Raw genomic sequence first — 25,745 nt, 5'->3', positions numbered from 1 at the left:
GTCTCTGCCTCAGTTTCCTCAACTGTAAAGTAATAATAAGAGTGCCTCCCTTATAGGTTGACGTTTAAATGAGACAATATTTGTTTAAAAACAGCACTTAGCCCAATGCCTGGCATGCTACGGGAGCTATAGAAATGCTTATTACCTTTCTTTCCTGTTCAAAATCCAGCCTTTATACAGATTAAATCTTTACCCAAAATGGACTAGGCTTGGCTTCCAGGTGAAAGACTGAAAAAAACATGGCGGCATAGGTGATGGAAGAGCAGCATTAAAAAAAATCTCATAAACAAACTGCCTTAAGGGTGTCTCAGAAAATTGCCAAGTGGACCATGTGCACACCAAAGAAAAGGAAGAGTCTGAACATGGCTCATGAAGGGCCAGACACATACGTCTGAAAGTGCGCGTGCTTCCCCACTTTCTCTTCCAATTTTTCCAAGAAACTCAGATCTGTAGGAGAGCCAGGCCGGAGGCATTCTTCATCCTTTGAGGAAAAAAAAAGGGAAGCTTTTGTTGCAATACTTTGAATGGATGTTTTCATCATTCAGGTAGCAAAGATATGATTGCAAAGTTTTTGTGAGGTATGTGAAAATCGGGCAAGTGAGAAGAAACATTTTTGGCCAAACGGCAAAACTGATGTTGTAGGACATTAGCCATTGTGCTTCTTAAGATCTTACGGTTTTATAGTTCATATACTATATTTTATTATATATTATTATCTACAATTATAATTATATATAATTAATATATTACTATAATTATATATAATTAATATATTAGTTAGATTTTTGCCTCAGTTTCCTCATCTGTAAAATGGGGATCACAATAGCACCTACCTCCCAAGGTTGTGGTGAGGATGAAATGAGATAATATTTGTAAAGTGTTTAACACAGTGCCTGGCACATAGTAGGAGCGATACAAGTATTATTATTATTATTATTATTATTATTACTATTTATTTCTTATTTATTCATCCATTCATTCAATCATTTATTTATTAGGTCATACATGAGACACAGAATCAGAAGGCTGGAATAGGAGCTGCCAGTCTAAGCCAACCCAGAGATAAGACACAATTTCTATCAGCAAACTGTCTTGAGGCAAAACAACCTTACAGGTTTATTTTTCCTTAATCCAATCAAACAAAAATATGGAACATTTATCCTGAGTAATGTACCATGTGATAAGTGTATGGAGGGATCCCTGCCCTTAAGAAGAATGCCATTTATTTCAGTCTAATCTAGATTTCTGATGCTGAATTTTGCTCTACTGTAACGGAGCAAACATTACACCCTCCTAGCGGTCAGGAGATCTGTGTTACCATCTTGGTTCTCCTATTAACAAACTGCATCAGCTTTAGTCCCTTCCTTTCTCTGTGCCTCAGTTTCCCTACTGGTAAAATGAGGGAGTTGGGCTAAAGGATTTCTCAGGTGCCTTCTGGCTCTTCCATTCTATGGCTCCTATCTATTCTTCCATTAGGTTGGGGTTTTTTGGGCCTCAGTGGTAATTGAATACAGCTGGTAATTATTTCATTAGGGAAGTCTTAATTATTTCATTATGGAGGTCTTCTGGCAGCAGCTAGATGATCCCTTGTTGAGGATGTGACAGTGGGCATTCCTTTTGGATGGAGTTCATTAAGTAGATATTTATTTAATAGTCAAAGAAAATTGTTTTGGTACTTATGAAATTTGCACCTGGAAACAGTTTCTTAAATTAAAAAAAAAGTTTTCACTCTAACTTTTCTTTTTTGTTTTTAGGCAATTGGGGTTAAGTGACTTGCCCAGGGTCACACAGCTAAGTAAGTATCAAGCGTTTGGTCTGAGGCCGGATTTGAACTCAGGTCCTTCTGACTTCAGGGCCAGTGCTCTATCCACTGTGCCACCTAGCTGCCCCTCTTAACTTTTCTTAATAATTTTCCTGATGCCCCCTCATAGTCAGCCTCCTCAGGTGAGAAGATCTTGGACAGCCCAGGCTCCTAACTGGGATGTGGAGAACTTTCAGTGCACAGAAGATTAACCCTCTTTTTGACTTCAGGCCTCTCCTGTCCTGCTCCTCCTGACCTTGGAGGGTAGAGAAGCGGCACCCTCCACTCCGTGAGGAACATTCTCATGCCCTTCATGTCCTAGTGAGTCTGAATTCCTCGAGCTTACCACCCACATCCCATTCCACAGCCCCTACCACCCTTCCCACCCCAAAGTTTCATCCAGTCCTTCCACTGTCCCCTGTTCCAAAGGTAACACACTTCCCTTTATCTTAAATCTATTCCTCTCCCACTGCTTGCATCTACTAACTCTTACTGAAACCTGGCTTCTCCCCAAACAGCCTTCCAGGCCACCCTTTCCAGTACTCATTCTTCTTGGCTCACTGGTCCAACCTGGGGAGTTGGAATATTCCTTGTTCCCTGTTGCCACTTCTAGGTTCTCCCCCTTCCTCCAGATTCATGCTCTTTATATCTCCCATCCAATCAAAATCCTGGTAACTGTTGTCTACAGACCCCCCAGGTCACTCCTCTCCTTCCTCAGTGAGCTCAGTACATGGCTTACAGTTCTTCTCTCCTCCTCAATTCCTATCCTCATACTAGGGGATTTCAGCATATGCACTGATCATTCCTCAAATTCTTCATCAAACACCCTCCTTCAGGACACTCAGTTCCTCAACCTGCTTATCTCCCATGAACTACTCCTCCACCTCACCTCAACTGCACACAACGGTGATTATACCCTGATCTTGCCACCACCCACAAATGTACCACTCCACATTGAAGAATTCTGAAATCCCCTTATCTGACCATAATCTCTTGGCTTTCCATCTCTCCCTCTGTCTCCCCTTAAAAACTATTCTTCATCCTCACTGCGACCTCCAAGCCTTTGACCCCTCAATTCTCTGCCAGGCCATCTCTCCTGCACTAGCCCCTCTCTCCTCTTCTCCCCATCCTGACTCCTTGGTGAACCAATTCAACTCTACACTGCCCGCCTTTCTTGAATCCCAACCCCCCAGCCCTTTATCATTTCACTGATTACTCCCAGCCAAACCTCAGCCTTGCATCACTCCCACCATTTGTTGCCTTTGTTCCTACAGCTAGGGTGTTGAATGAAAATGGAGAAAACCACACAACCATTCTGACTGGATCCACTACAAATTTATGTTACATAAACTCAGCTGGGTCCTCACTACTGCTCGGCAATCTTCCTGTCTTATCAACTTACTCTCCTATTCTCCACAGTGGCTCTTCCAAACCTTCTCATCCCTCCTCAAACCTCCTCTGGCTCTCCAACCTCCAATTCTCTCAGCTGAGGTCCTTGCCTCATATTTTACAGAAAAACATTGAGGCCATTCTCTGTAAACTCCCTCTACTCCTCTCTTCTTCATCTCCCGTCACTCAGGTTCCATCTACCACTCTCCTCCTTCCCCATCTCACCAAGGACAAGCCCTCTATCTGCTCAAGCAATCCCATTCTGTCCTATCTTCTCCAACAGATTGCCCCCTCCATCATCCTCACTCTCACTTATTTTCAATATCTCCCTCTCTACTGCCTCCTTCCCTACTGCCTACAAACCTGCCCATGTCTCCCCCATCCTGAAAAAGCCCTCATTTGATCCTGCCATCCCTGATAACTATTGTCCTATATCTCTTCTGCTTTTTGTAGCTAAACTCTTAAGAAGGCCATCTACAATAGGCATATCCACTTTCTCTCCTCTCACTTTCTTCTTAACCCTTTACAATCTGACCTCTGACCTTATCATTCCTCTGCTCTCCTCTCCAAAGTTACCAATGATCTCTTAGTTGCCAAATCCAGTGGACTTTCTCGGTCCTCATTCTCCTTGACCTCTCTGCAGCCTTTGATACTGTTCATCACTCTCTTCTCCTTAATATTCTCTTCTCTCTGGGTTTCCAGGGCACCCCTCTCTCTCCTGGTTCTTCTCCTCCCCTCTGTGGATCCTCCTCCAGATCACACCCTCATACCACAGATGTCCCTCAGGGCTCTGCCCTGTTCTTCTCTTCTCCCTCTATAGTACTTCACTTGGTGATCTCATCAAGGATTTAATTACCATCTCTATGACAATGATTCTCAAATCTGCCTCTCTATCTATGTCCAAAGGCCTTTCAGACATCTCAAACTGAATGTAGAGTAGACATCTTAAACTCAACATGTCCAAAACAGAACTCATGATCTTCCCCACTTATACCCTGCCCCCCTCGCCCCAGCCTTCCCTATGACTGTAGAAGGGACACCCTCCTTCCATCCCTCAGTCTCCCAACCCAGGAGCCATCTTGGACTCCTCACTATCTCTCACCTCCCAGATCCAAGTAATTGCCAAGGCCTGTCCACTTCACCTTTGCAGCATCTCTCGAATTCACCCCCTTCTCTCCTTGGACCCCATCACTCACCCAGGTACAGGTCCTCATCACCTCATACCCTGATTACTGCAATAGCTGCTGGGGGGATCTGTGTTCCTTAGGTTTCTCTCCACTCCAAACCATCCACCCTTCTGTCACTAAAACAATCTTCCTAAAGCTCAGGTCTGATCATGTCATGCCCTCCCCACTTAATAAACTCCAGCAGCTCCCTATCACCTCCAGGAGATACAGAATGCTCTGGCATTCAAAGCCCTTCCTAACCTGCCCCCTCCCACCTTTCCACTCTCCTTACACCTCACTCCCCACCACATGCTCTTTGATCGAGTGATGCTGGCCATGAACAAGGCACTCTGTCTCTTGGCCCTGGGCATTGTCTCTGGCTGTCCTCTTTGCCTGGAATGCTCTCACTTCTCCATACTGACTACTCACCTAGGTCCCAACTAAAATCCTCCTCCTCACCCCCTTAATTCAGTGCCTTCCCTTTGTTAATTATTTCCTATTTATCCTGTACTTAGCTTGTTTGTATCTATCTATCTGCATGCTCTCTCCCTGATTAGACTGGAGGTTCCTCGAGGGCAAGGACTGTCTTCTGCCTTGGCACAGGGCCTGGCACAGCCTGACTAAAAAGGCCTTTTCTTCTGGTTTCCTGGGGTGCAAGTGGGGATGAAACAGCAGAGCGAAGTCAGACAGCTGCTCAAAATAAGGTTGGCTAATGCTCAGCCCAGTGGCGTGATGATGGTCTAGGTTAATCTGAGGGTGTCACAGGGCTTCCTTCCCATCCACTTAAAATCCCATCTCCCACAAGGTTCCCTGATTGCTCTTAATGCCAGTGCCTTCCTGGGACTCACTGTCTCCACTTTTTCCTGTCTACATCTTGTTTGTACCTCATCGTTTGCATGTTGTCTCCCCCACTAGACTGTGAGCTCCCTGAGGGCAGGGATCATGGTTTGCCCTTCTTTGAATACCCGGTGCTGGGCACAGAGCCTGGCATGTAGTAGGTGCTTAATAAATGCTTAGCTGACTGAATTGCCATTCAGTCATGCTAACTATATGTCAAATACTATGCTAGATAGTAGGATGGGGCAGCTAAGTGGCTCAATAAACAGAGCACTGGGCCTAGAGTCAGGAAGACCTGAGTTCAAATCCAGTCTCAGACTCTTCCTAGCTGTGTGACCCTGGACAAGTCACTTAACCCTGTCTGCCTCAGTTTCCTCACCTGTAAAATGAGCTGGAAAAGGAAAGGGCAAATCAACCTAGTATCTCTGCCAAGAAAATGCCAAATGAGGTCAGGAAGAGTCAGATGTGACTGAAAAATGACAGAACAATAACAAAACTAGATACTGGAGTGAAAACATGGAACAAAGGCAAGGCCCTTTGTCTCAAGGAGCCAGATACAGGAACTGCAGTAATAGCTAATATTTATAAGGCGCTTGGAGGTTGCGTATATTATGTGTTCCATATGTTAGCTGATCCTTATCACACCCCTATGAGGTAAGGGTGATTATTATCCCCATTTTACAGAGGAGGACACTGAGGCATAGCCACGGTTACACAACTAGTTAAAAGTTGGGATTTGAACTCAGGCCTTTCAACTCCATCCCCCCCCCAAAAAAATACAGTGTGCTACCCACTGCACCACACTACCTTTCCTAAAAAAAAAATGGGTGTCCAAAGTACCGAGAGTTCAGGGGGGAAACAGACAGGATTATCCAACCCCATAATATTGCTTTTGTACAATGAAAACAACACACTCATTAGGTCACTGTCAAGATTCGTTTTCTCACCAGAATCGAAATAATTCCTCTGTGCTTCTCTTCTACCAAGTCGCATATAATCTTGTTATTGAAGTATTGTATCGGCTCCCACTGGAATGAGAAGGCAGAGGGGTTCTCATTTCAAAGAGCTGTGCTTCCAGATAACAGAAGATGCATTTCAAACATGACTGCTTTGAACAACTCAATTCAGAGGCCAAAGAAGTCTGTTTAAATTTCTGGCAGTGAGGGCCAAATATGCAAAATTGGACTAATTCCCATCTTGGGGATATCTTGTACATTAAATTAAAGACTCTAGTATGGATTTCAAACTGCTTTCCCAGGGAGCCCAGAAGAAAACAGGCACATAAAAAAAAAACACCTTGGCACCAATGAGAAAAATGGCGTTCCATGGAAAGTTGTCCTGAAGAGGATGTCCTCAGATGGCCTTTTTAACCACTCCATGGAAAGGGGCAGAAGAAAAAGAGGATGTCATACCTCGATGCCTTCCAGCTCATATTCTATTTGCTCTGCTTTGAGGGTCATCTCTATTAGCAGCTGCTGAAGTTTCTCATTGCAGTAATTTATACAGAACTGTTCAAAACTTAAAACAGAAAGGGATTAAATAAATTGCAGGGGGAGACCAGATTGTGCATGCATTGTCATCTGGGCTACTCAACCCCATGGGGTTTCTATTATGATAAAGCATCTCTTCATCATCATCATAATAGCTAGCATTTATACATCATTTTAAAGTTTACAAAGTATTTTATAACTATTATCTCAGTTTATCCTCACAACAACCTTGTAAAGCAGATGCTATTATTATCCCCACTTTGAGGAAACTGAGGTAGATTGAGGTGAAATGATTTGTCCAGGGTCATCCATCTAGTAAGTGTCTGAGGAAGGATTTGAACTCAGGTCTTCCTGACTTCAGGTGCAATGCTCTATCTACTGTGCCACCTAACTCTTCTTTTGCCAAAGAACAAACAACATCCCCACTCTTTTGGTTCTATTTCCTGGTATTCTTAAATCAAGCCTCTACAAATCAAAGGTAAGGGCTTTGCTAGTTGGGATGTTTAAGAAGAATGGGAGAAACCATTCTGATCACAGTGGGACCTCTGACATCTTGACCTCATACTTGAAAAACCTGAAATGTCTAAGCATGATCTATTTGGAACATAATGACCTTACCCTGTTCTTATCAAAGACCTCAAATCCATAGATGTCAAGCAACCCAATTACAGTTTTTCGGGTGAAGTCCTGTTCCAAAAGAACACACACAGGGTTTACTAATGAAGACATCTTTTTACCAATGAGAAAATCAATTGTGGAAAACAGAGATGCCTCTCAAAGCTGGGCAGGAGCCTCCAGGGCTAAGTGGTTCTGGCCTCTGAATATCTGGGCCCTTATTTCCTCGGCTCATTTGTCCAAGAGCCCCAGGGACACACAAAGCCCATGCTTGTATATCTCTGAGGGGCTGGGTGGGGGAAGAGTGTAACCACTTACCCACCCAGCTCTTGCTCTGTGCCCCTTCCCTATCAATGTGCCTTCTCTTCCCACTGACCCCTACCTAGGCAGCTGTATACTTGGTTTCCTGTCTATGGTCCCTGACCATCACAACCATGAAGGGTTGAAATACAAGGTCAAGAAAAATAATGCGCTGTGGTGGTGGTGGTTCCACTTAGTGGTAGTGGGTTCATTTGTAGTTGCATGGATGGATTTTGAATGGATTTGAGGATCTGGATGGGAAAAAAATGTCAATACCTATATTTCAAAAACTTGGTTTCCTTTGACATCTTATTTTATTTTATGCATTTAAAAACATGATTTTGAGGAGGGATCTATAGGTTTCACCAGACAATCAAAGGGTTCCATGACACCAAAAAAGACTACTATGTTTTCAGTCATTAGGAGAGATACAGTACCCTCCCTGAATGTCATACTCCATTGGAATAGGTCATCTGACTCACCTTGTTGGCTAGGGACCCATTGATCTTGTTGACAAGCCAAGTGAAGGTCCGTCCGTAAATAGCTTTAGCCATCGCATCTCTGGAATAGACCGACAGATCTATATTCAGTGGGCATAACACCTGAAAAACAATTAAAGGGCGCCCACTACATGGTAGAAAGAAAACTCCAATGAGTCAAAATTCCTAAACAGGTCTTCCCAAGTGCCTGGTTGTGTGAATGGCCTGAGCTGAGGGCAGAGGGATGGTGCCACACAGACCTTCCCCACCAATGGGCAGCCAGAGGAAGGGACGGGGAAGCCTGGCCTGGTTCCATGTAGGAGTTGGGTTTATACCTCTTCCGATTTGGCTTCAATCTTTCTATATGTCAGAGCTTCCTGAAGAGCTGACAAGTGGATACCTAGCAGCTGGAAAGAAGAAAAATTAACGTGAGAATCAATGCCTCCATTGTATTTTAGGGATAGCTCTTTGACCATTAGCATCACATGCTGACTAAAAATCCAAAGGATTGACAACATTTTCATGCTAAGCATTCTTCTATTATACATGGCATCTCCCAGTCAGAGAGCAATGGGCATTGCTGGTGTTTCATATTTGTTTGTTAACAGAATAATACTAAAAAAAAAAAGTCAGGCAGGTCAAACTCTATTAAAAAAACCAAACCATTATATCCAAAGTGATGGTATAATCAAAGTTGTAAAGTATTATAAACAAGAATATTTCTAAGTCCTAGCCAATGACAGCCACTTTTTTGTACATGAAAAGGGGGAGGAAAAATGTGAATGAAAAAAGAAGGTAAGTATATCAGATTGTGCGCCATCTTGGGGTGGGAGGAGGGGAGGGAGGGGGAGAAAAATTTAAAACTCAAAAGCTTATGGAAGTGTTTATTGATAAATTAAAATAAATTAATAAAAAAGAAGGTAAGTTGGTGGCTAAGATTAAAGAAGAGGGGCAAGAGAGCTACACTGGAGCTCACATCATCATTGTCATCATTGTCATCACAGTTAGCATTTATAGAACACTTTGAGATTTGCAAAGCTCTTTAAAAATGTTATCTCATTTGATCCTCATGACAACCGTGGGAGGGAGGGGCTATTATTATCATCTCCATTTTACAGGTAGGGAAACTGAGACAGACAGAGGTAAAGTGATTTGCCCAAGGTCACCAAGCTGACATGTATCTGAGGCTGGATTTGATCTCAGGTCTTCCAGACTCTATCCACCACACCACCTAACTATTTACAACACCTAGAGGAAAGCCTCCAGAATATTGGACAGAACTTCATAAGAGACTAATGGGTGATGTTAGTCACAAAGGATGAGAAATATGGATGGGTTGAAATCTGTACCTTTAAAAGAAGGACCTATACTGATGAGACCACAATGAATGACATACAGTAGGTGCTATATTAATATTTATTCCCTTCCTCTTCCTCTGGCCTGCCACTGAAGTAAGCCGAGGCCCCAAGCAATGGTGCTTGACTGATTTTGCTACAAAAATTTAATATGAAAAGTTTAGTACAGAAATTTTTTCCAGTTCATACCTGGATAATAATCACTTGCCATGATAAAGAGTTACATAAGGTAACCAAAGTGCTAAACATGACTTTGTATTATATAGCCTTTAAAATCATCTCTCTGTTCTCTATACTTAGAGATAGAATCAAATGAACTTTGAGTATTCCTTTTGAATTATTCGATCTTTTGATCGGGATTTGAACCCTGGGCTTTAAGGCTGGCTTGGCTGCCTTGACCAGAATTTATATGAGAAAACTGTTGGAGATATTAATATTCTCTCAGGATGAATCCCCAACTCCCCTTCCCAATGCAGGTCAGCAATTGCTTGGTTATATATATATATATATATATATATATATATATATATATATAGTTTTAGAGAGCTGCCATTGACATCGAGAAATTAAAAAACTAGCCGAGGGTTACACCATCAGAATGTGCCAGTGGTTGGACTTGGACCCAGACTATCCTGATTGGTTTTTTTATGACAACAGCCTCAACCTTAGAACTACAATCTGTTTATTTATAATAGCTAGCACTTACAGTACTTTTAGTACTTTATAGTACTATATAATTTATAGTACTTATAGTACTTTAAGGTTTGCAAGGTATTTTACAAATATTATCTCATCCTCATAAACACCCCTTGTAAGATAGGCGCTGTCATTATGTCCCTTTTACAGATGAGAAAACTGAGGCTGCACTCAGCAGGTGATGAGCCCATCATCACACAGCTGGTAAGTAGCTGAGACTGCATTTGAACTCAGGTCTTCCTGGCCCCAGGTACGATGTTCTATCCACTATGCCATCCAGCAGCCTGCTGAGTGACTCAGCCATCATCATTCTGCCCTGGTTTGGGGCATCTCTCATCGCTAGCCCTGAGAAGAATGGAGTCGGAGGAGGGTTACCTTGGCTATCCATCTGATCTGACTGTTGTCAGGGATAGTGACGCATCCGTCGCCATCTTCTACAAAATGAACGTTCCCCAGGTGTAAGACACTGGCGACGATGCCAAAGAGATTCTGCAATAGTGAAGGGGGAGGGGAACAAGTTGTCTGGTTAAGTAGTTGGAGGAGGAATAGAGCCCAGGTGAATAAGGGATAAAGAAGAAACCCTGATGTAGAATCCAGTGATGTCTACCTCAACGTAGCCCTCAAGTCATGGTGAAAAGCGCTGTCCACCTCCAGAGAGAACCAAGGAACTCTGGGTGCAGACTGAAGCATTCCTTCTTTTCACTTTCTTTTTCTTGCTTCCCCCACCCTTGCAATATGGCTAATATGGAAATATGTTTTGCATTTGTATATAATTGATATCCTATTACTTGCCTTCTCAATGGGAGGGGCTAAAGGGAGAGAATTTGGAAATCAAAAAGTGCTTAAAATGTACATCATAAATAAATAAGCACACAAGTAGATCAATGAATGAACGAATTTATTAACTAAAAATGAAAGTGGGGGGAACTGTAGCCCCTAGCTGCTGAAAATGCTTTTGTCATGTTTCCCCAAAATGTTTTGCTCTTAATTCTTCGTATCAAATCATAATGGGAAAGCACGACCCAAAGCAATATCTCTAAAATAAAAAGATGAGAAACTGATTAGGGGAAAATATTTTTCTGATAAATTTAGTGCAGAAAGTCTGGCATTCAGGAGTCATAAGGAACTGATGATATACATTGATGAAAGAAATATGAACTTTTTGATGGAAAAAATGATCAAAGGACATAAAGGGGAATAGAATTTTTGAGTGGAGGGAAACACAAACTGTTAACAATCATACAAATCTAAACCAAGAGATTGCAAGGGCATCACCCACCATGGGCATGAGAGTAACCAAATAGCCCTGCCCCTTCAACAAGAAAGGTGATAAAATTCAGTGTTGTCAGGGAACTAGACTTTATTACATTTGTGGGTGGGGGCTTCTTGGAAAGGAATCAGATAATAGAGAAGGAGAGCCACAAAGATGGACCACGCATGGCCCTTCCAGCAGTTAGAGCCATGACTCTATAGTCTCTGACCCAGCTCTGACCCTACCGTTGGGACTACACCCTGGAGACATCACGGCAGGGAGAATGGGACCTGTCTGTCCACAAATAGGCACTCTGTCTTTATTTTCAACAGCAAAAAAACAAACAAATGGACAGACCCGGCAACAAAGCCTAATGATTGGAGAATGGATGAATAAATGACAATGTATGCATATGACAGAATGTTACGGCACCATTAAAAACCTGAGCTAGAGAAAGAAATACAGAAGGTCAAGTGATCTCAGATGAGGTCAGCAGAATCAGAGGAACAAGAGACACAAATGTTCCACAAACATACGTGTGTGCGTACAATGCATGGCATATAGTAAGTGCTTAATGTGTGATTTTTTATTCATTCAAACATATTCTCTCTCTGCCTCCCCCCATATATACCTATATCTACATATACATACACATATACCTATATAGATATATGGCTATAGATAGATATCTGTATAAGTACCTCTAAAGAGATATAAGTATATCTATATAAGTATATATGATATAGATATATCTATATAGATATGTCTATCATACATCTATATTGGTTTATATAGATATGGTATAGGTAAAGCTATATAGGTATAAATGATATATGTATATTATGTATAGATCTATCTTTATCAATCATATATCACACCCATATATACCAATATAGGATATAGATAAATAAATAGATCTCTATAGGCATGTGTTTATTGTGTGTAGATATAGGTATATGTGTGTATGAATACGTATGTGTATATGTACATATGTGTGTATATATACATATGTATATACATATATACATGCATATGAATGGAAAAGTAGAGGATGTTTATGAGTATGTCTCATTTGAAAGGGGAGACACAGGAAGTGATGTTGTGATGGGTGAGTAGGGATTAGTTCAACTTTGTTTTCTTAAAATGTGTACTCCCTTCTTTGCAAAAGTGGAGGACCATGGGTATGAAATATTGCATATACAATTAGAGTAAATGGATGTTTTTGATTATTATTTTTCCCTCTTTATTTATTTGTTTATTTTTGTTGCAAGAGTCATCTCCATTAGAATGGAAGCAATGATTGTCTTGTAATGGGCTGATCCCCTCTCACTCTGAGGAGGCCTGAAGGCAAGCCACCTCATTTTCTGTTTTTGTACCCCTTTCATACAGTGCTTGGCACTGAAGAAGTGCTGAAAAACACTTCATTCATTCATTCATGTAAATGGTTCAAATCTCGGTGTTTTAGTTGGAGATTCACCCCATTTTTGGTTTAACTGGTGATTTATTGTTTGTTGGAAACTATGCGCTTAAAACAATAACAAAAACTTTAAAATATGTATTTAAGAGAAAGGGAAGGGTTAAGGGTGAATTCAGCCCAGTTTATAGTATCTACTCTGGCTTTCAAAAGAATTTGACTAAATCTAGAGTAAAAAACAAATTGAAACAGGAAGGTAGAAGAGGAAAATATAGAAAATAAAATATTCCTACATTACATTTTAGGATAAATTACATGAAGCAAGGAGATGTCACTGAACTCTAATTTATGTGGGACTTAAATCCTAGTACATTTAGTCATCTGGGTCAGTAGACAATTACACCACAGTCAAATTCCTCTCCTCCATGTCACGCTACCCCAAAACTTGGGGAGAATCGGAAGCCACCAAGAAACTGTGCTCCTAGCTGTCATTCTCAGCCTTAAGAGGAAGATGGCAACCACATCTTTGTGGTCCATACCTCCAAGTCATTTTCATTAAAATCAATGATGGAGAAAGCTTTGACCACAGTTTTCCAGTCATTCTTGTCATTAATCGAAGTCACTCTGGCACACCGACCCTGTGGAGAAGAGACAGAGAGAATCTTTTGATGCCAGTTTTACTGTCCATTAGGCGTGCATGGGCATAAATTATGTCCAAATGCTTCAGGCCAGGGGTTCTGAATCTTTTCTTGTGTTCTGGTCTCCTCTGGTGGGCCGTCAAAACCTATGGGCCCCTTCTCAGAATCACATTTTTTAAATGCATAATGTAAAATACATACAATTATAAAAGAAACCAATGATATTAAAATGCAACTATCAAGATAATTTTTTAAAAAGTTTACAGACACTGAGTTAAGATCCCCCACTTCAGAATTTATATGATATTATTTTGCCCATATCCCATATGTACTTATCGGTGAATATGGTGTATCCTGCCCCATCTCCATGTAGGTTTGGAAAGGCAGACTGCTTCACGTTTGTATTTATATCTCCACCACATAGTACAGAGTCTGACACACAGTAGGTATTTAATGAATGCTGATTGGCTGGTTACCACCACAATTCTCTTTGTACTAGGATACAAAAGCTAGGGCATTACTTTTCTCAATAGACAAAATGGATTTCCCTGCTAAAAAGCAAACTATTATTTAACAACTAATAATAATATGTATAATAGTAGTAATTCTCAGTCTTCTTAATAGTATTTACAAAGTCTGGAAATGTCATAAGAAAATTTCTATTCTGAGAAAACTTTTTTAAAAATGGCTAATGTTGACACTTCATTGTCTCACAATAAATTGTCACTCACATATTAATCAAATCAAATCATCTATATACGTGTATCAGTCCCACACCTTAGAATTTGGGCACTGAAATCACAATGTTCAGATTCAGAAAAAAAATACTAAAATTCCGTTGCCAACAGATACAGGATTCTGAGTTCTCTGTTGGCCAGGTGGAAGGAGACATTCTAGTTAGGAAGTTGATTTAGTATTTAGAGAAACGTGGATTATTCTCATCACTGCAGAACAGATTCAGTAAGATTTCTTTTATTCATTCTGTCAGCAGGCTTTAAAATTGGCAAATGCCTACTTAATGTGTATGTCTTACACCTAGTGAATGCCATAGCTTCAAAAAGGAATGTATTCTATAACATTTTTAAATATTGGGTCTATACTAAACATGCTTCCTACGTCGGTATCCATAAATGGACTTTGTAGAACTTCCTGGCACTTTCTTTGAAGTTTGTTACTGCTGTTCAGGCATTTTCAGTCATATCTGACTCTTCGTGACCCCATTTGGGGTTTTCTTGGCAGAGATACTGGAGTAGTTGGCTGTTTCCTTCTTTAGCTCATTTTATAGATGAGGAAACTGAAGCAAACAGGGTGAAGTGAGTTGCCCAGGGTCACATGGCTACTAAGTGTCTGAGGCTGGATTTGAACACAAGATGAGTCTTCCTGACTCCGGGTCAGGCGCTGTATGTGCTATGGCGCCACCTAGTGGCCCTTCTTCAAGTTTATACCAGCTCAAAGATGGGTTTGGTGTCTTACACACTGGATGACCATCCCATCCACACATCCTCCAAGGCTCTAGTCTATCCGGGACCCTCTTTTCTCTTTCTGTTTTCCCTTAGGTGATACACACCTGCTCCCATTTCATTTATCATCTCATCTTGATAATTCCTATTTACCCTATCCTACTTAATTTCTCTCCTGAGCTCCAGTCTGACATCACCAACCTAGGTGTTCCATAGATATCTCATCTCAACATGTTCAAGGATACAAAGGGGAAAAAAACAACACTACCAGTCTCTGCCTTCAAAGAACTCACATTCCACTGGGAACAAAATAGCATGTTTGGAGATAAGTATGTAAAAATATATAGAGAGTAAATATAAAGTAATTTGGTCAGAGGGAGACCGCTGATAGCTGGGGAGATCAGGAAAGGTCTTCTTTAGGAGATGGCCCTCCAGCTGTACTTTGAAGGAAGCTAGGAAGAGGTGAGACTACTCCAAGAAGGGGGAAATGAGTCCCACCCTCCAGAAGGACACTAGATATTAGATGCCATGATTTTCCAACCTGTTTTAGGTAGAGATATGCCTGGGGGTTCCGCACAAGTCCCAGGTAGGATAATAGGTCGTCTTCACCTCCTTCCAGAAGCTGGTAGAAGATATGAAAATTCCGTTCTCCATGGTTTTGAAAAACGACTCGAGATTTTTCTATCAAGTAACTGATAATATGACCGCCTACTGGAATTCCCTGGGAAAATTCAAAGCCAAAGCTTAGATCAGTCATCTGAAAACAACATAGAATCTAGGGTCCTCTTTCCGACATAAAGTCCATTCAAATTCCTAAAGTCTCCCCCATTCCCAATGGACCCATGTGAACTGATGAAAAGGTAAGCAAGTAGAAATGGGAAGACAATTTATACAATGTTGTAAAGGGATACAGTTTTGAAAGACTTAAGAACTGATCAATGCAATGACCTGGCAGAGAAGCAATGGGCTAGAGGTGAAGAATGAAACATTTTGTTTCCAACATGGCCAAAGAATGAATCTGTTTTCCTGACTGCACTCACTTGTTATGATAAAGATGTTTGTTTTGTTTATTGTTTGAAGAGGGAGGGGAAGTTGGGAAGATAAGAATAATAGAGACGCCCCCCAAAAGAAAAAGAAAAAAAAGAACATAATGAAACATTCATAAAATACACAAATGAGAACAGAAGTTCAAAAGAGATACAAGGACAAATTATATATATACTTTTAAAAGTATAAAAAACATAACTGAGATTCAGGGCTTCATATGTAATTTCCCTATTTTTAATATATGGAAATGATGTTTGTTTATTTCTATCAAGTTTGTAATAAAAAAGAAAATAAATAATAATAAAATATCAATATATTTTGTTTAAGTATATGTTTACTATTCATTCCTATTGATATTAATAATACAAATAGATTAAATAGAAAATAGAAAAATGATTTTTAAAATTCTAATTTTATTTATTATAAAAATTTAAATAAATTTTTAAAAGGAAATACAATGGCTATATCATAAAGCAAATCATCTTAGTTTTATAATAAAGATATTCTTCAAGAATGATGAAATTTGACTAAATGACTGAATTTGGGTTTGGAGAAGGAAGCAAACCATTCCAGTATCTTTACCAAGAAAACCCCAAATGGGGTCACAAAGAATCAGACACAACTGAAATGACTAAATAACAACAAAATTTGGGTAGTGGGATAGTTGATCAGAAAGCCCCTGATCAACTGATATCCCTCTCCAATCCAGCTGATAAAATTACAAGACATGAGGGGAGATGACTGACAATGACGTGTTAATGTCTTAAAGAAAATCAAATCCCAATTTGATGGAATTAGTGGGTAGCTAGCCATGGCTGATCAAAGGTTCATCCATGCCCATGGCAGCCTTTTAAAAAGCAAGACTTTATGAAGTCAGTCAAGGTAAGACCAGAGGAGCTTTGTGAGTCAAGAAAGAGTTAGCTCCAGCTGTGAGGAGTTAGGCTATGAGGCTGAACAGGTTCAGGGTTCCGTGCAGACACTGCACCCAAGAAGAGCAACATGGGGACACTGCAAGAAAAGGAAGGACTTTGGGGCCTTGCCATGCCAGAAGAATGACTTTGCCAGTCACATGTTCCCTACACGTGTGTTGCTGTTCAATCATTTGGTCATGCCCAACTCTTTGTGACCCATGGGGGTTTTCTTAGCAAAGATACTGGAGTGGTTTGCCATTTCCTTCTCCCTACACGTGTGCTTCTCTGTTAACACTCTTCCCAATGAAACTGTATATTTATGGGAGAGCACACCCCAGATATGTAGGGGAATGTTTTATAGCAATTGTGTTTAAGATGCCATCTCAGTAAATGCCTTTCCTTTGAACTAATTGTGTCTTCTTCTTGACTATTAAAGGTGAATGTGCTGGTGGGGACTCATAAGCTATAGTTTTAGCAGTATGGAGCCACGGAATACTTTGAATCTGGGGTAGTCATCTGCTAGGGTCTGGACCTACAAATGTCCTATAAAGGGCACTTTTTTTAAGCGCTACTTTTTTTTGATGAAACAACACTAATTCTCTTTATAACCTGTGGAATGTTAGATGTCTTTAAGACAAAGCTCAAGAATTAAAAAAAAAATCTCAAAATGCACCACAGTACCTGAATTAAGTTCAGATATGAAAGAAAAATAAATGCAGTTGACACCCTCCCTTCCATAATTATGTAGCCCCAAAAGGCTTGCAAAGTGCTTCCCAGATATTGTCTTATTTGAACCCCAAGACATCTCTGAGAGAATGACATTACCAGTATTATTGCCGCCACTTTACAGATGGAAACCAATGCTCAGAGACATGTAATGATTTGCTGTGGTCACACGACTATTAAGTGTTGAAGCTGGGACCCCATAGCCAATTCTACCAATCTTTTCTCTACACTGGACATTCTTAAAGTATGGTACAAAGACCCTCAGAGGTCCCTGAGACCCTTTCAGGAAATCTGCAAAATTATTTTATAATAAGACTGACATTATTTGCCTGTTAAACTATTCCTCTCTTTTCCAACAACATACTAGAGTAAAACCAGACTTTTTTTGGATTTTTTTTCTTTGGTGAGGCAATCAACGTTAAATGACTTGCCCAGGGTCACACAGCTTGTAAGTGTTAAGTGTCTGAGGCCAGATTTGAACTCAGGTCCTCCCGACTCCAAGGGCAGAGCTCTATCCACTGTGCCACCTGGCTGCCCCTAGATATTTCAACAAAACGACATACTTTAACTGATAGAATGAAGAAGCAGATAGTAAAATTCAGCTGTCTTCTATTAAACCAGACATTAAAGAAATTTGAAAAAAATATGTAAAACAACATCATTCTTCTCACTACATTATTTTGTTTTTAGAAAACAGTTAATTTTCATTAAAATATTGTTTATGGTAATACAAAATAGGTTTGTGATTTTTAGTTTAAAACTAATAAATATTTTAAATATTTATTTGCAATTCAATTTTTGAAATTAAAATTTTTAATTTAATCATTTAAATTTAATTGATTTATTCTCATTTTCATTTAAGTTTTAAATAATTTTTAAATGAATTAATAAATATTTTTAAATTTTGTCAGTTTTAATTTCTAACATGGTAAGTGTTGATAGATATGATGCACATAAATAAAAATTTTGGGTATCCTCAATAATTTTTAAGAGTATAAATGGGTCCTGAGACCACAAAGTTTGAGAACCATTGCTCTAACCATTTGGTTCCAGTTAGTATTTGCCACTGAATGCCTTCCCCACCAATCCAAATCCCAATTCACCTTAAAATCAAACTGGATATCCATGTACTTTCCAAATCTGCTGGAGTTATCATTTCGGAGAGTTTTTGCATTTCCAAAAGCCTAAGAATAAAAGATCAAAAGACTGAAATCAGCTATCACCCTATTGCTCTGTTAGCATTCCTAACTTTTCAGAGACCTGGTCTAAAATCCTATCAAGAGTCTGGAACCATGTGTCTTCTCTCTCACCAGAAGCTGAAAGCTAGAAGACCAGGTTCTCTCTTCTCTCCAGGCACAGAACACTAAAGAATCCATCTCTACCAATGAAGAGACTCTTACACGAATAGACTTTGAGCCACCCCTCATGACTCTGATTCCTACAGGGATTTGTGTGAGGGATGGAGAAGAATGAGCATGATGTGGGACCTCTCAGAGGATTCCCAAAGCACGTGAAACCTTTGATACTAAGAACAGTCTATTTTAGGGTCAGACTGAAGCAACAGAAAGTCCCTTTCCCAGAATCGAATGTCATGACAGGCTAAAGATCATGAACAAATGGTTACATCCCAGCACTTAGCACAGTGCCTAAAACACAGTAGGTGCTTAATAAGTGCTCTTTGACCTGACATGACTTGGCTAGGCTTATATCTATGTAGGAATGATTTCTACTCCTTTGGAAAAGTCTTCCATCATAGAGGGTCTACTAAGAAAATTCTTTCCACCTAGGACTATGGTATTCTCCATTGTGCAGACCGGGTCTCAAAAAGAAAACAACTTGCCCAGTATTAACCAGCAGGTTATTGGTCTGTATCTGGGTGTTGTTTAGTCATTTTTCAGTCACCTCTGACTCTCTGTGACCCCGTCTGGGGTTTTCTCAGCAAAGATGCTGGAGTGGCTCGCCATTTCCTTCTCTAGATCATTTTATGGATGAAGAAACTTGTTAAGTGATTTGCCCAGGGTCACATAGCTAGGAAGTGTCTGAGGTGAGATTTGAACTCAGGGCTTCCTTACTCCAAGGCCTGCGCTCTGTCCACTGCGCCACCCACCTGCCTTTCTGTCTCTAGGCATAACTTCTGTTTCTCGTCCTCTGAGGACTCTGGACCAGAATCAATCCCCGGAGCAGGAAAATGACATGTCACCAGAAAGACTCCTCTATCACTGTACGTTGAACAGAATTTGAAGTGTTGCCTACCTCCAGAACTGGATTTGAAAGCAGCAATCTGTCGCGGGCTATTTGCAGCGATTCCGTCATGGGACAGGTCACTGCCAGGTACTGGAGAATCTTCTTGGAAGCCTCCGTTTTGCCAGCACCGCTCTCCCCAGAGATCAGGATAAAGTGATTATTGAGCTCTGAGCACATCATGCGGTAAGCGTTATCCGCTATGGCGTAACTGTATGAGGAGGGGGACAGAAGGAATTCAGCTTTCGCGCATCCCCACACAGGTCTACGGGCCCCCCGGAGCAGGACGGCCAAGTCCCCTATCTCCAAGCAGGTCATATCTGTACGTGATACCAGGATGCTTTCAACAAACCACATAAAGCCTCAAGCATGACTCATTCATCGATCAAACAGAATATCTTTATTAATAGCTCTATGTTACTAATTGATGACATAATTAATATAATTAATCTCTATTAAACAAAGTTAGGATGAATGGATCTTGAACAGTAGCAGCAATATTTTTAAAATGCACCAAGTCATGAAAACTTGTTTTATACAATACAAATCATAACAACTCTGAGGTTTCACTGTATATTCAGCAAATGGATAAAGGCGACAAAAGATGTGGGAGGGGCCATGGAAAACAGGCCCATTATAATGTGCTGTAGCCGATGTGGCCTCTTCCTGCCTAGGGAACTATTATGGATGATTTGGGATCAGCACTGACTGCCATAATAGGAGCTATTTTTCTCCCATGCAAATGTATCCCTCTGGCCTGTGTGCCTAGGTATCCCAAGAGGTATCAAAAGGCCAGTATTGGCACATTGCCCTCATAGACTTCTCACGAGATGGAAAGGGCCTTGGAATTTATTTAACCGACTCCCACTTTGAGCATCATCCAATAAGGGGTCTGTTGCAACACTCTTTATACCTCTGCTTGCAGACACCCAGTAATGGAAAACTCACTATCTCCCTAGGTCATTCCATTTGGGCACCATACTGGTTATTACGAAGGCTCCGAAGTCAACAAGCAAGCAACAAACTTGAAGAAATTCATTCTTTTTTTTTTTTTAACAAAACAGTATGACAGAAGACAAAGGTTTTCAATTATTCCAAAATCATCTTCTTCCACAGGATAAGGATAGCTCATGTAAAGGAGAGAAGAGCCCAATAAAACCGACCAAAAAGTCTATGAGGAAGACTTAGTGTTACTTACACATGTGGAGGTAGCTCAAAGAAATTCACCCCTTGGTAAAGCTCCATCTGTTTAATCGTGTAGATGCCCAGCTCCTGGTAGGGATTCACCGACACAAGGAGGGTCCCAATGTACGTCTGGAGGGACAAACCAATTAAGTGAGCTCATCAACACAGGAAGTTACTCCTTCCAAATGTCAGATCACAGGCTACCATTTTAGATGCCCAACATGAGTGGAAATCAACCGCCTAAAATACAGCAAACACCCAGGAGCCAACTGATCAGCGGCATCCATCGCTCCATATTGGAATGCTCTTTCTTTTCCTGTCTATGAGCTGTGTGGTGGTGCTACTGGTTTCCTAGGATTTTTTAAAGTCAGTACATGGCAATACTATAGGAACCCCCTGGCCATGCCCCCCCTCACCTTTACAGACACCTCATATAATCTGAGTTGGAAAGGACCTTTGGAGTTGTCTAATCCAACCTCTACATGGAGCGTCATCCAAAAGGAGGTCTTCCACAACACTCTTCAAAGTGGAGAAATGAAGATTTTTCAAGCCGGGTGGTCAAAATGACAACACAGATGGATCTGAGGCTCTTGCACTGGGGGATTTTGGATTGTGAATTTATACACAGATTCCTCTTTTCACAAGACAAAGGGAATGGGACAGGAGGAATTACACAACTTACTTCTGTCCAAGACATATCCTTATTTAGGAATCTTGTGCTTTTCCTCCTTTGGTGGTCAATATTTGAAGTATTTAATCCCTAGGCAGCTTGGTAGCACAATGGATAGAGCAGTTGGACTTCCTGGAGTCAGGAAGACCTGAGTTCAAATTCTACCTCCTAGCTAGCTTACTAGTTGTGTGACCGTAGACAAGATACTTAACCTCTTGTCTTCCTCAGTTTCCTCAACTGTAAAAGGGGAGAGTAATAGTACGTCTCTCCCAGAGTTGTTGCAAGGATCAAAGGAGACCATATTTGTAAAGTACTCTGCAGACCTTCAAGCTCTATATAATGTGAATTGATATTATTATTATTAGCTATAATTCCAGTAAAATATACAACTTGATCGTAACTCCAGGATAAAAGGGAATCATGGAATTGAAGAAAAGTCAGAGTTTGAACTAAAATCATTACTTCTGATTAGTAGAAACCTGATTTCAAATAATTTTAAAAATAATTTTCATTATACTTTTTCAAAATAATTCAGAAAAACAAATTTCCAAAATCTATCTGACTAAATCTGGAATGTTAAATTTAGCCAAAAAGACCCTGCCAGCCCACTTATGCTTCCCCATGCCTCTTTCCCAATTTCTTCTTTTGCCGGACATAGCATCATGTCCATTTTTCTACCTGTACAACTAGTGGAAAGTTGATTTTTAAAACTTTCTTAATAAACCAGGTTTTCTATTCTTTTGTTGTTGTTGTTGTTGTTGTGGCAATTGGGGGGTTAAGTGACTTGCCCAGGGTCACACAGCTAGTAAGTGTCAAGTGTCTGAAGTCAGATTTGAACTCAGGTCCTCCCGACTCCAAGGCTGGAGCTCTAGCCACTGCACCACCTAGCTGCCCCCTAGACTAGGTTTTCTAATGCTATGGTTTGTCACACCAGGGCTCACTCCTGGGTCCCCTTAATTCTAGTGCCTTCCCCCTGTTGATTATCCTCAGTTTATCCTGACTGTAGCTTATTTGTACATGATTGTTTGCTTGTTGTCTTCCCCATTAGGCTGTGAACTCCTTGAGGGCAGGGACTTTTTCCTTTCTTCGTATCCCCAGAACTTAGCACAGAGCCTGGCATACAGTAGGCACTTAATAAAGGTTACTTAACTGACTGACAAATATACAGTATGCAATTCACTTGACAGTAAATGTTGCGATTAAAACATAGGTCAGTCTACAAACATTTACTAAGCACTTTCTATATACTGGGCATGTACCAGGCAGCTAGGTGGCACAGTGGATAAAAGATAGGCCCTGGAGTCAGGAAGACCTGAGTTCATTCCCAGCTTCAGACATTTACTAGCTGTGTGACCCTGGGGAAGTCACTTCATCCTGTTTGTCTCTGATTCCTTATCTGTAAAATGAGCTGGAGAAGGAAATGGCGAACCGCTCCAGTATCTTTGCCAAGAAAACCCCAAAAGGGGTCACGAAGAGTTGGACTTGATGGAAACAACATGTACCAGTCACTGTGCTAAATAATATTTCTTTCTTTAGGCTAGGCTAAGTGACTTGCCCAGGGTCACACAGTTAGTAAGTGTCAAGTATCTGAGGCCAGATTTGAACTCAGGTCCTCTTGACTCCAGGGCCAATGCTCTATCCACTGCACCACCTAGCTGCCCCAATAATGAATATTTCTAACTTCCTTCTAGTGACCTGCTTCAAACAAGTCAATGAAACCTCAGTTTTTTCATTATTGTTCAGCTGTTTCAGTCATGTCTGACTCTTTGTGATCCCATTTGGAATTCTCTTGGCAAAACTACTGGAATGCTTTGCCATTTCCTTCTCCAGCTCATTTTATGGATGAGCAAACTGAGGCAAATAGGGTGAAGTGACTTGCCCAGGGTCACACAACTAGTAAGTGTCTGAGGCTGGATTTACAAAGAAATAATGTATCTGGCCTCTTGAAGTTCCTCATAGCTTTACCTGAAGAACCCAAGAATAAAGAATAAAAACTGTCAGGTTCAATTACAAGTTGTTGTTAGCTGCAGATAGGGCAAGAGCTCCCCCCAGTGGGATACTCCTCCGTTGTGGTACATGACAACCCACAAGACATTTTAAAAATGCTCTAAGATACTCTATTACTAGGGTTGGAGGGGGAAGTGGGGAGTCAGATGGCACGCTCAGGCATCTCTCCAAATTCTGTTTGCTTCATCATTAACCTATCAGCGTCATATTAGCCATAAGGGCTGGTTTCTCCAGGAGAACTATGGAATAAGGAAAAGGAAATGGGAGAGCAGAGAAATAGCTCCATTTACATAGATGAGGTTCTCGCGGTATCGCTTGCGAAGGTTATCCACAAAAGCCGATTCGCTGGTGTAAGAGTCCAACAGCACAAAGTCTTGAACCCCAACTTTGTCGCGTGCGGTTAGCGCCCCTTCCATGTGTAACTTAATGTGCTTCCGCCTCACCTCTTCTTTCTAAAAGAAGAAAAATATTCAGAAGGGTATTCAGTAATAGATATATTAAGCTCCTCCTAAATGAATGGTATAATAGAATATGCTTTGGTGATAGAAGTATAGGATACAGACCCTGCCCTCTGGAAGATTACCATCTAGTTGTAGAGTAAGATGTATAGGAAGCTAAACAAGAAAATAAAATACTACAAATTCTTAACCTGGGGTCTCTGAACTTTTTAAACAAAATTTTTGATCATTGTTTTTCAATGTAATTAATTTCCTTTGTAATCCTACATATTTGATTTTATGCATTTAAAAATATGATTCTGAGAAAAGACCCATTCTACAGGCTTCACCAGACTAAAAAAGGGCCCGTGACAGCAAAAAGGTGAAGAAACCCTGGACTAGAAAAGGCTTCCCAGAAATAGGCCATGGAATTTGGAGACAGTTCACCAATGGGATGAAAAGTATCTCCCATTACATTAACAGGAAGTAGTCAAATGAAAACGTGACCAATGAAAAATAAATCTGTACACCTGAGAATTGTAATGTTATGAAAGTATTTGTTCAGTCATTTTCCAGTTGTGTCCAATTCTTTGTGACACCTTTTGGTGTTTTCTTGGCACAGATACTGGAGTGGTTTACCATTTCCTTCTCTAGCTCATTTTATAGATGATGAAATGGAGGCAAACAGGGTTAAGTGACTTGCCCAGGGTCACACAACTTGTAAGTGTCTGAGGCCACATTTGAACTCGGGTCTTCCTGACTCCAGACCCAGTGCTCTATCCACTGAGCCACCTAGCTGCTCCCTGGCTTAGTAGACCTCATAAAATCATTCCAATCTCGTATTGCTAGAGCTGAAAGGTACTGAAGGCCAATGACCCAGGCTTGGGGAAGTCTGAGTCACTACCATTCCACAAAGAGGCGCTAGGGGGCGACTTTAACACGGAGTACTGATTCCTATTGAAATTTTAAAGGTGTGTTATCCCAACAAGGACAGAAGGTTAGTGCTCCACACATAGCAAATGGAGAGTTGAAATCTAAGAATACAATGATTCATCTGAGACCACGCAAAGAAAGGAGAGGGGAAGAGAGAGAAACAGACTGAGACGCCCTGGGCAACATGAGCATTCACGTCTCTTTGAAAGCCAACATGGTTGTGCAATACCGATAGCTCTTCTATTACAGAAAGGAACTCTCTCAAAACCATTCAAATTCCTTTACCTAGACTCCATGCTTGCCAAGCAACCTCCAAATTATTAATTCCGTTTCTTGAGTATCTTAATACTAGGAACGGGATGGTAGGGGAGTGGGCACAAGTATTCATGATCTTTCCCTCTAAACCCTCCCCTCTTCCAAACCTCTTTATTTCTGTGGATAGCACCAGCATCTTCTAGTCTTCCAGGTTCAGAACCTGGGCATCATCTTGGACTCTTCACTCTCCATCACTGCATGCAGTCAATCAGTTGCCCAATCTGTCTGTGATATCTCCACAATAGCTCTTGCATTCTCTCCATCTTGGTTCAAAACCCTCATCACCTCTCACCCAGATTATCCCTGACCTCCTCTCTTCCCACTCTAGTCCATCCTGCTGACAAAGTAATTTTCTTTAAGCCAAGATCAGACCATGTGACT

The 25,745-nt window shown here is 40.8% G+C and overlaps 1 protein-coding gene across 1 annotated transcript in view; it reads right to left on the bottom strand.

Moving 5' to 3' along the window:
* Window positions 1–24,124, bottom strand: part of MYO1H (myosin IH) — a 50,551-nt gene extending 26,427 nt beyond the window's left edge. The window contains 13 exon segments of the mRNA XM_021007929.2: window positions 390–481; window positions 6,141–6,221; window positions 6,606–6,711; window positions 7,297–7,370; window positions 8,081–8,200; window positions 8,413–8,484; window positions 10,504–10,617; window positions 13,334–13,432; window positions 15,434–15,613; window positions 18,680–18,760; window positions 19,830–20,028; window positions 21,016–21,131; window positions 23,970–24,124. Coding sequence (XP_020863588.1) covers window positions 390–481; window positions 6,141–6,221; window positions 6,606–6,711; window positions 7,297–7,370; window positions 8,081–8,200; window positions 8,413–8,484; window positions 10,504–10,617; window positions 13,334–13,432; window positions 15,434–15,613; window positions 18,680–18,760; window positions 19,830–20,028; window positions 21,016–21,131; window positions 23,970–24,095 — 1,460 coding nt within the window. The 5' untranslated portion in view covers window positions 24,096–24,124.
* Window positions 24,125–25,745: the final 1,621 nt, after the last annotated feature.

The sequence above is a fragment of the Phascolarctos cinereus genome, unplaced genomic scaffold (genome assembly GCF_003287225.1).
Source record: "Phascolarctos cinereus isolate Bilbo 61053 unplaced genomic scaffold, phaCin_HiC Scaffold_4;HRSCAF=312, whole genome shotgun sequence".
Taxonomy (NCBI): Eukaryota; Metazoa; Chordata; class Mammalia; order Diprotodontia; family Phascolarctidae; genus Phascolarctos; species Phascolarctos cinereus.
The sequence above is the reverse complement of the archived record's forward strand: the minus strand, read 5'-3'. Positions and strand labels throughout refer to the sequence as shown.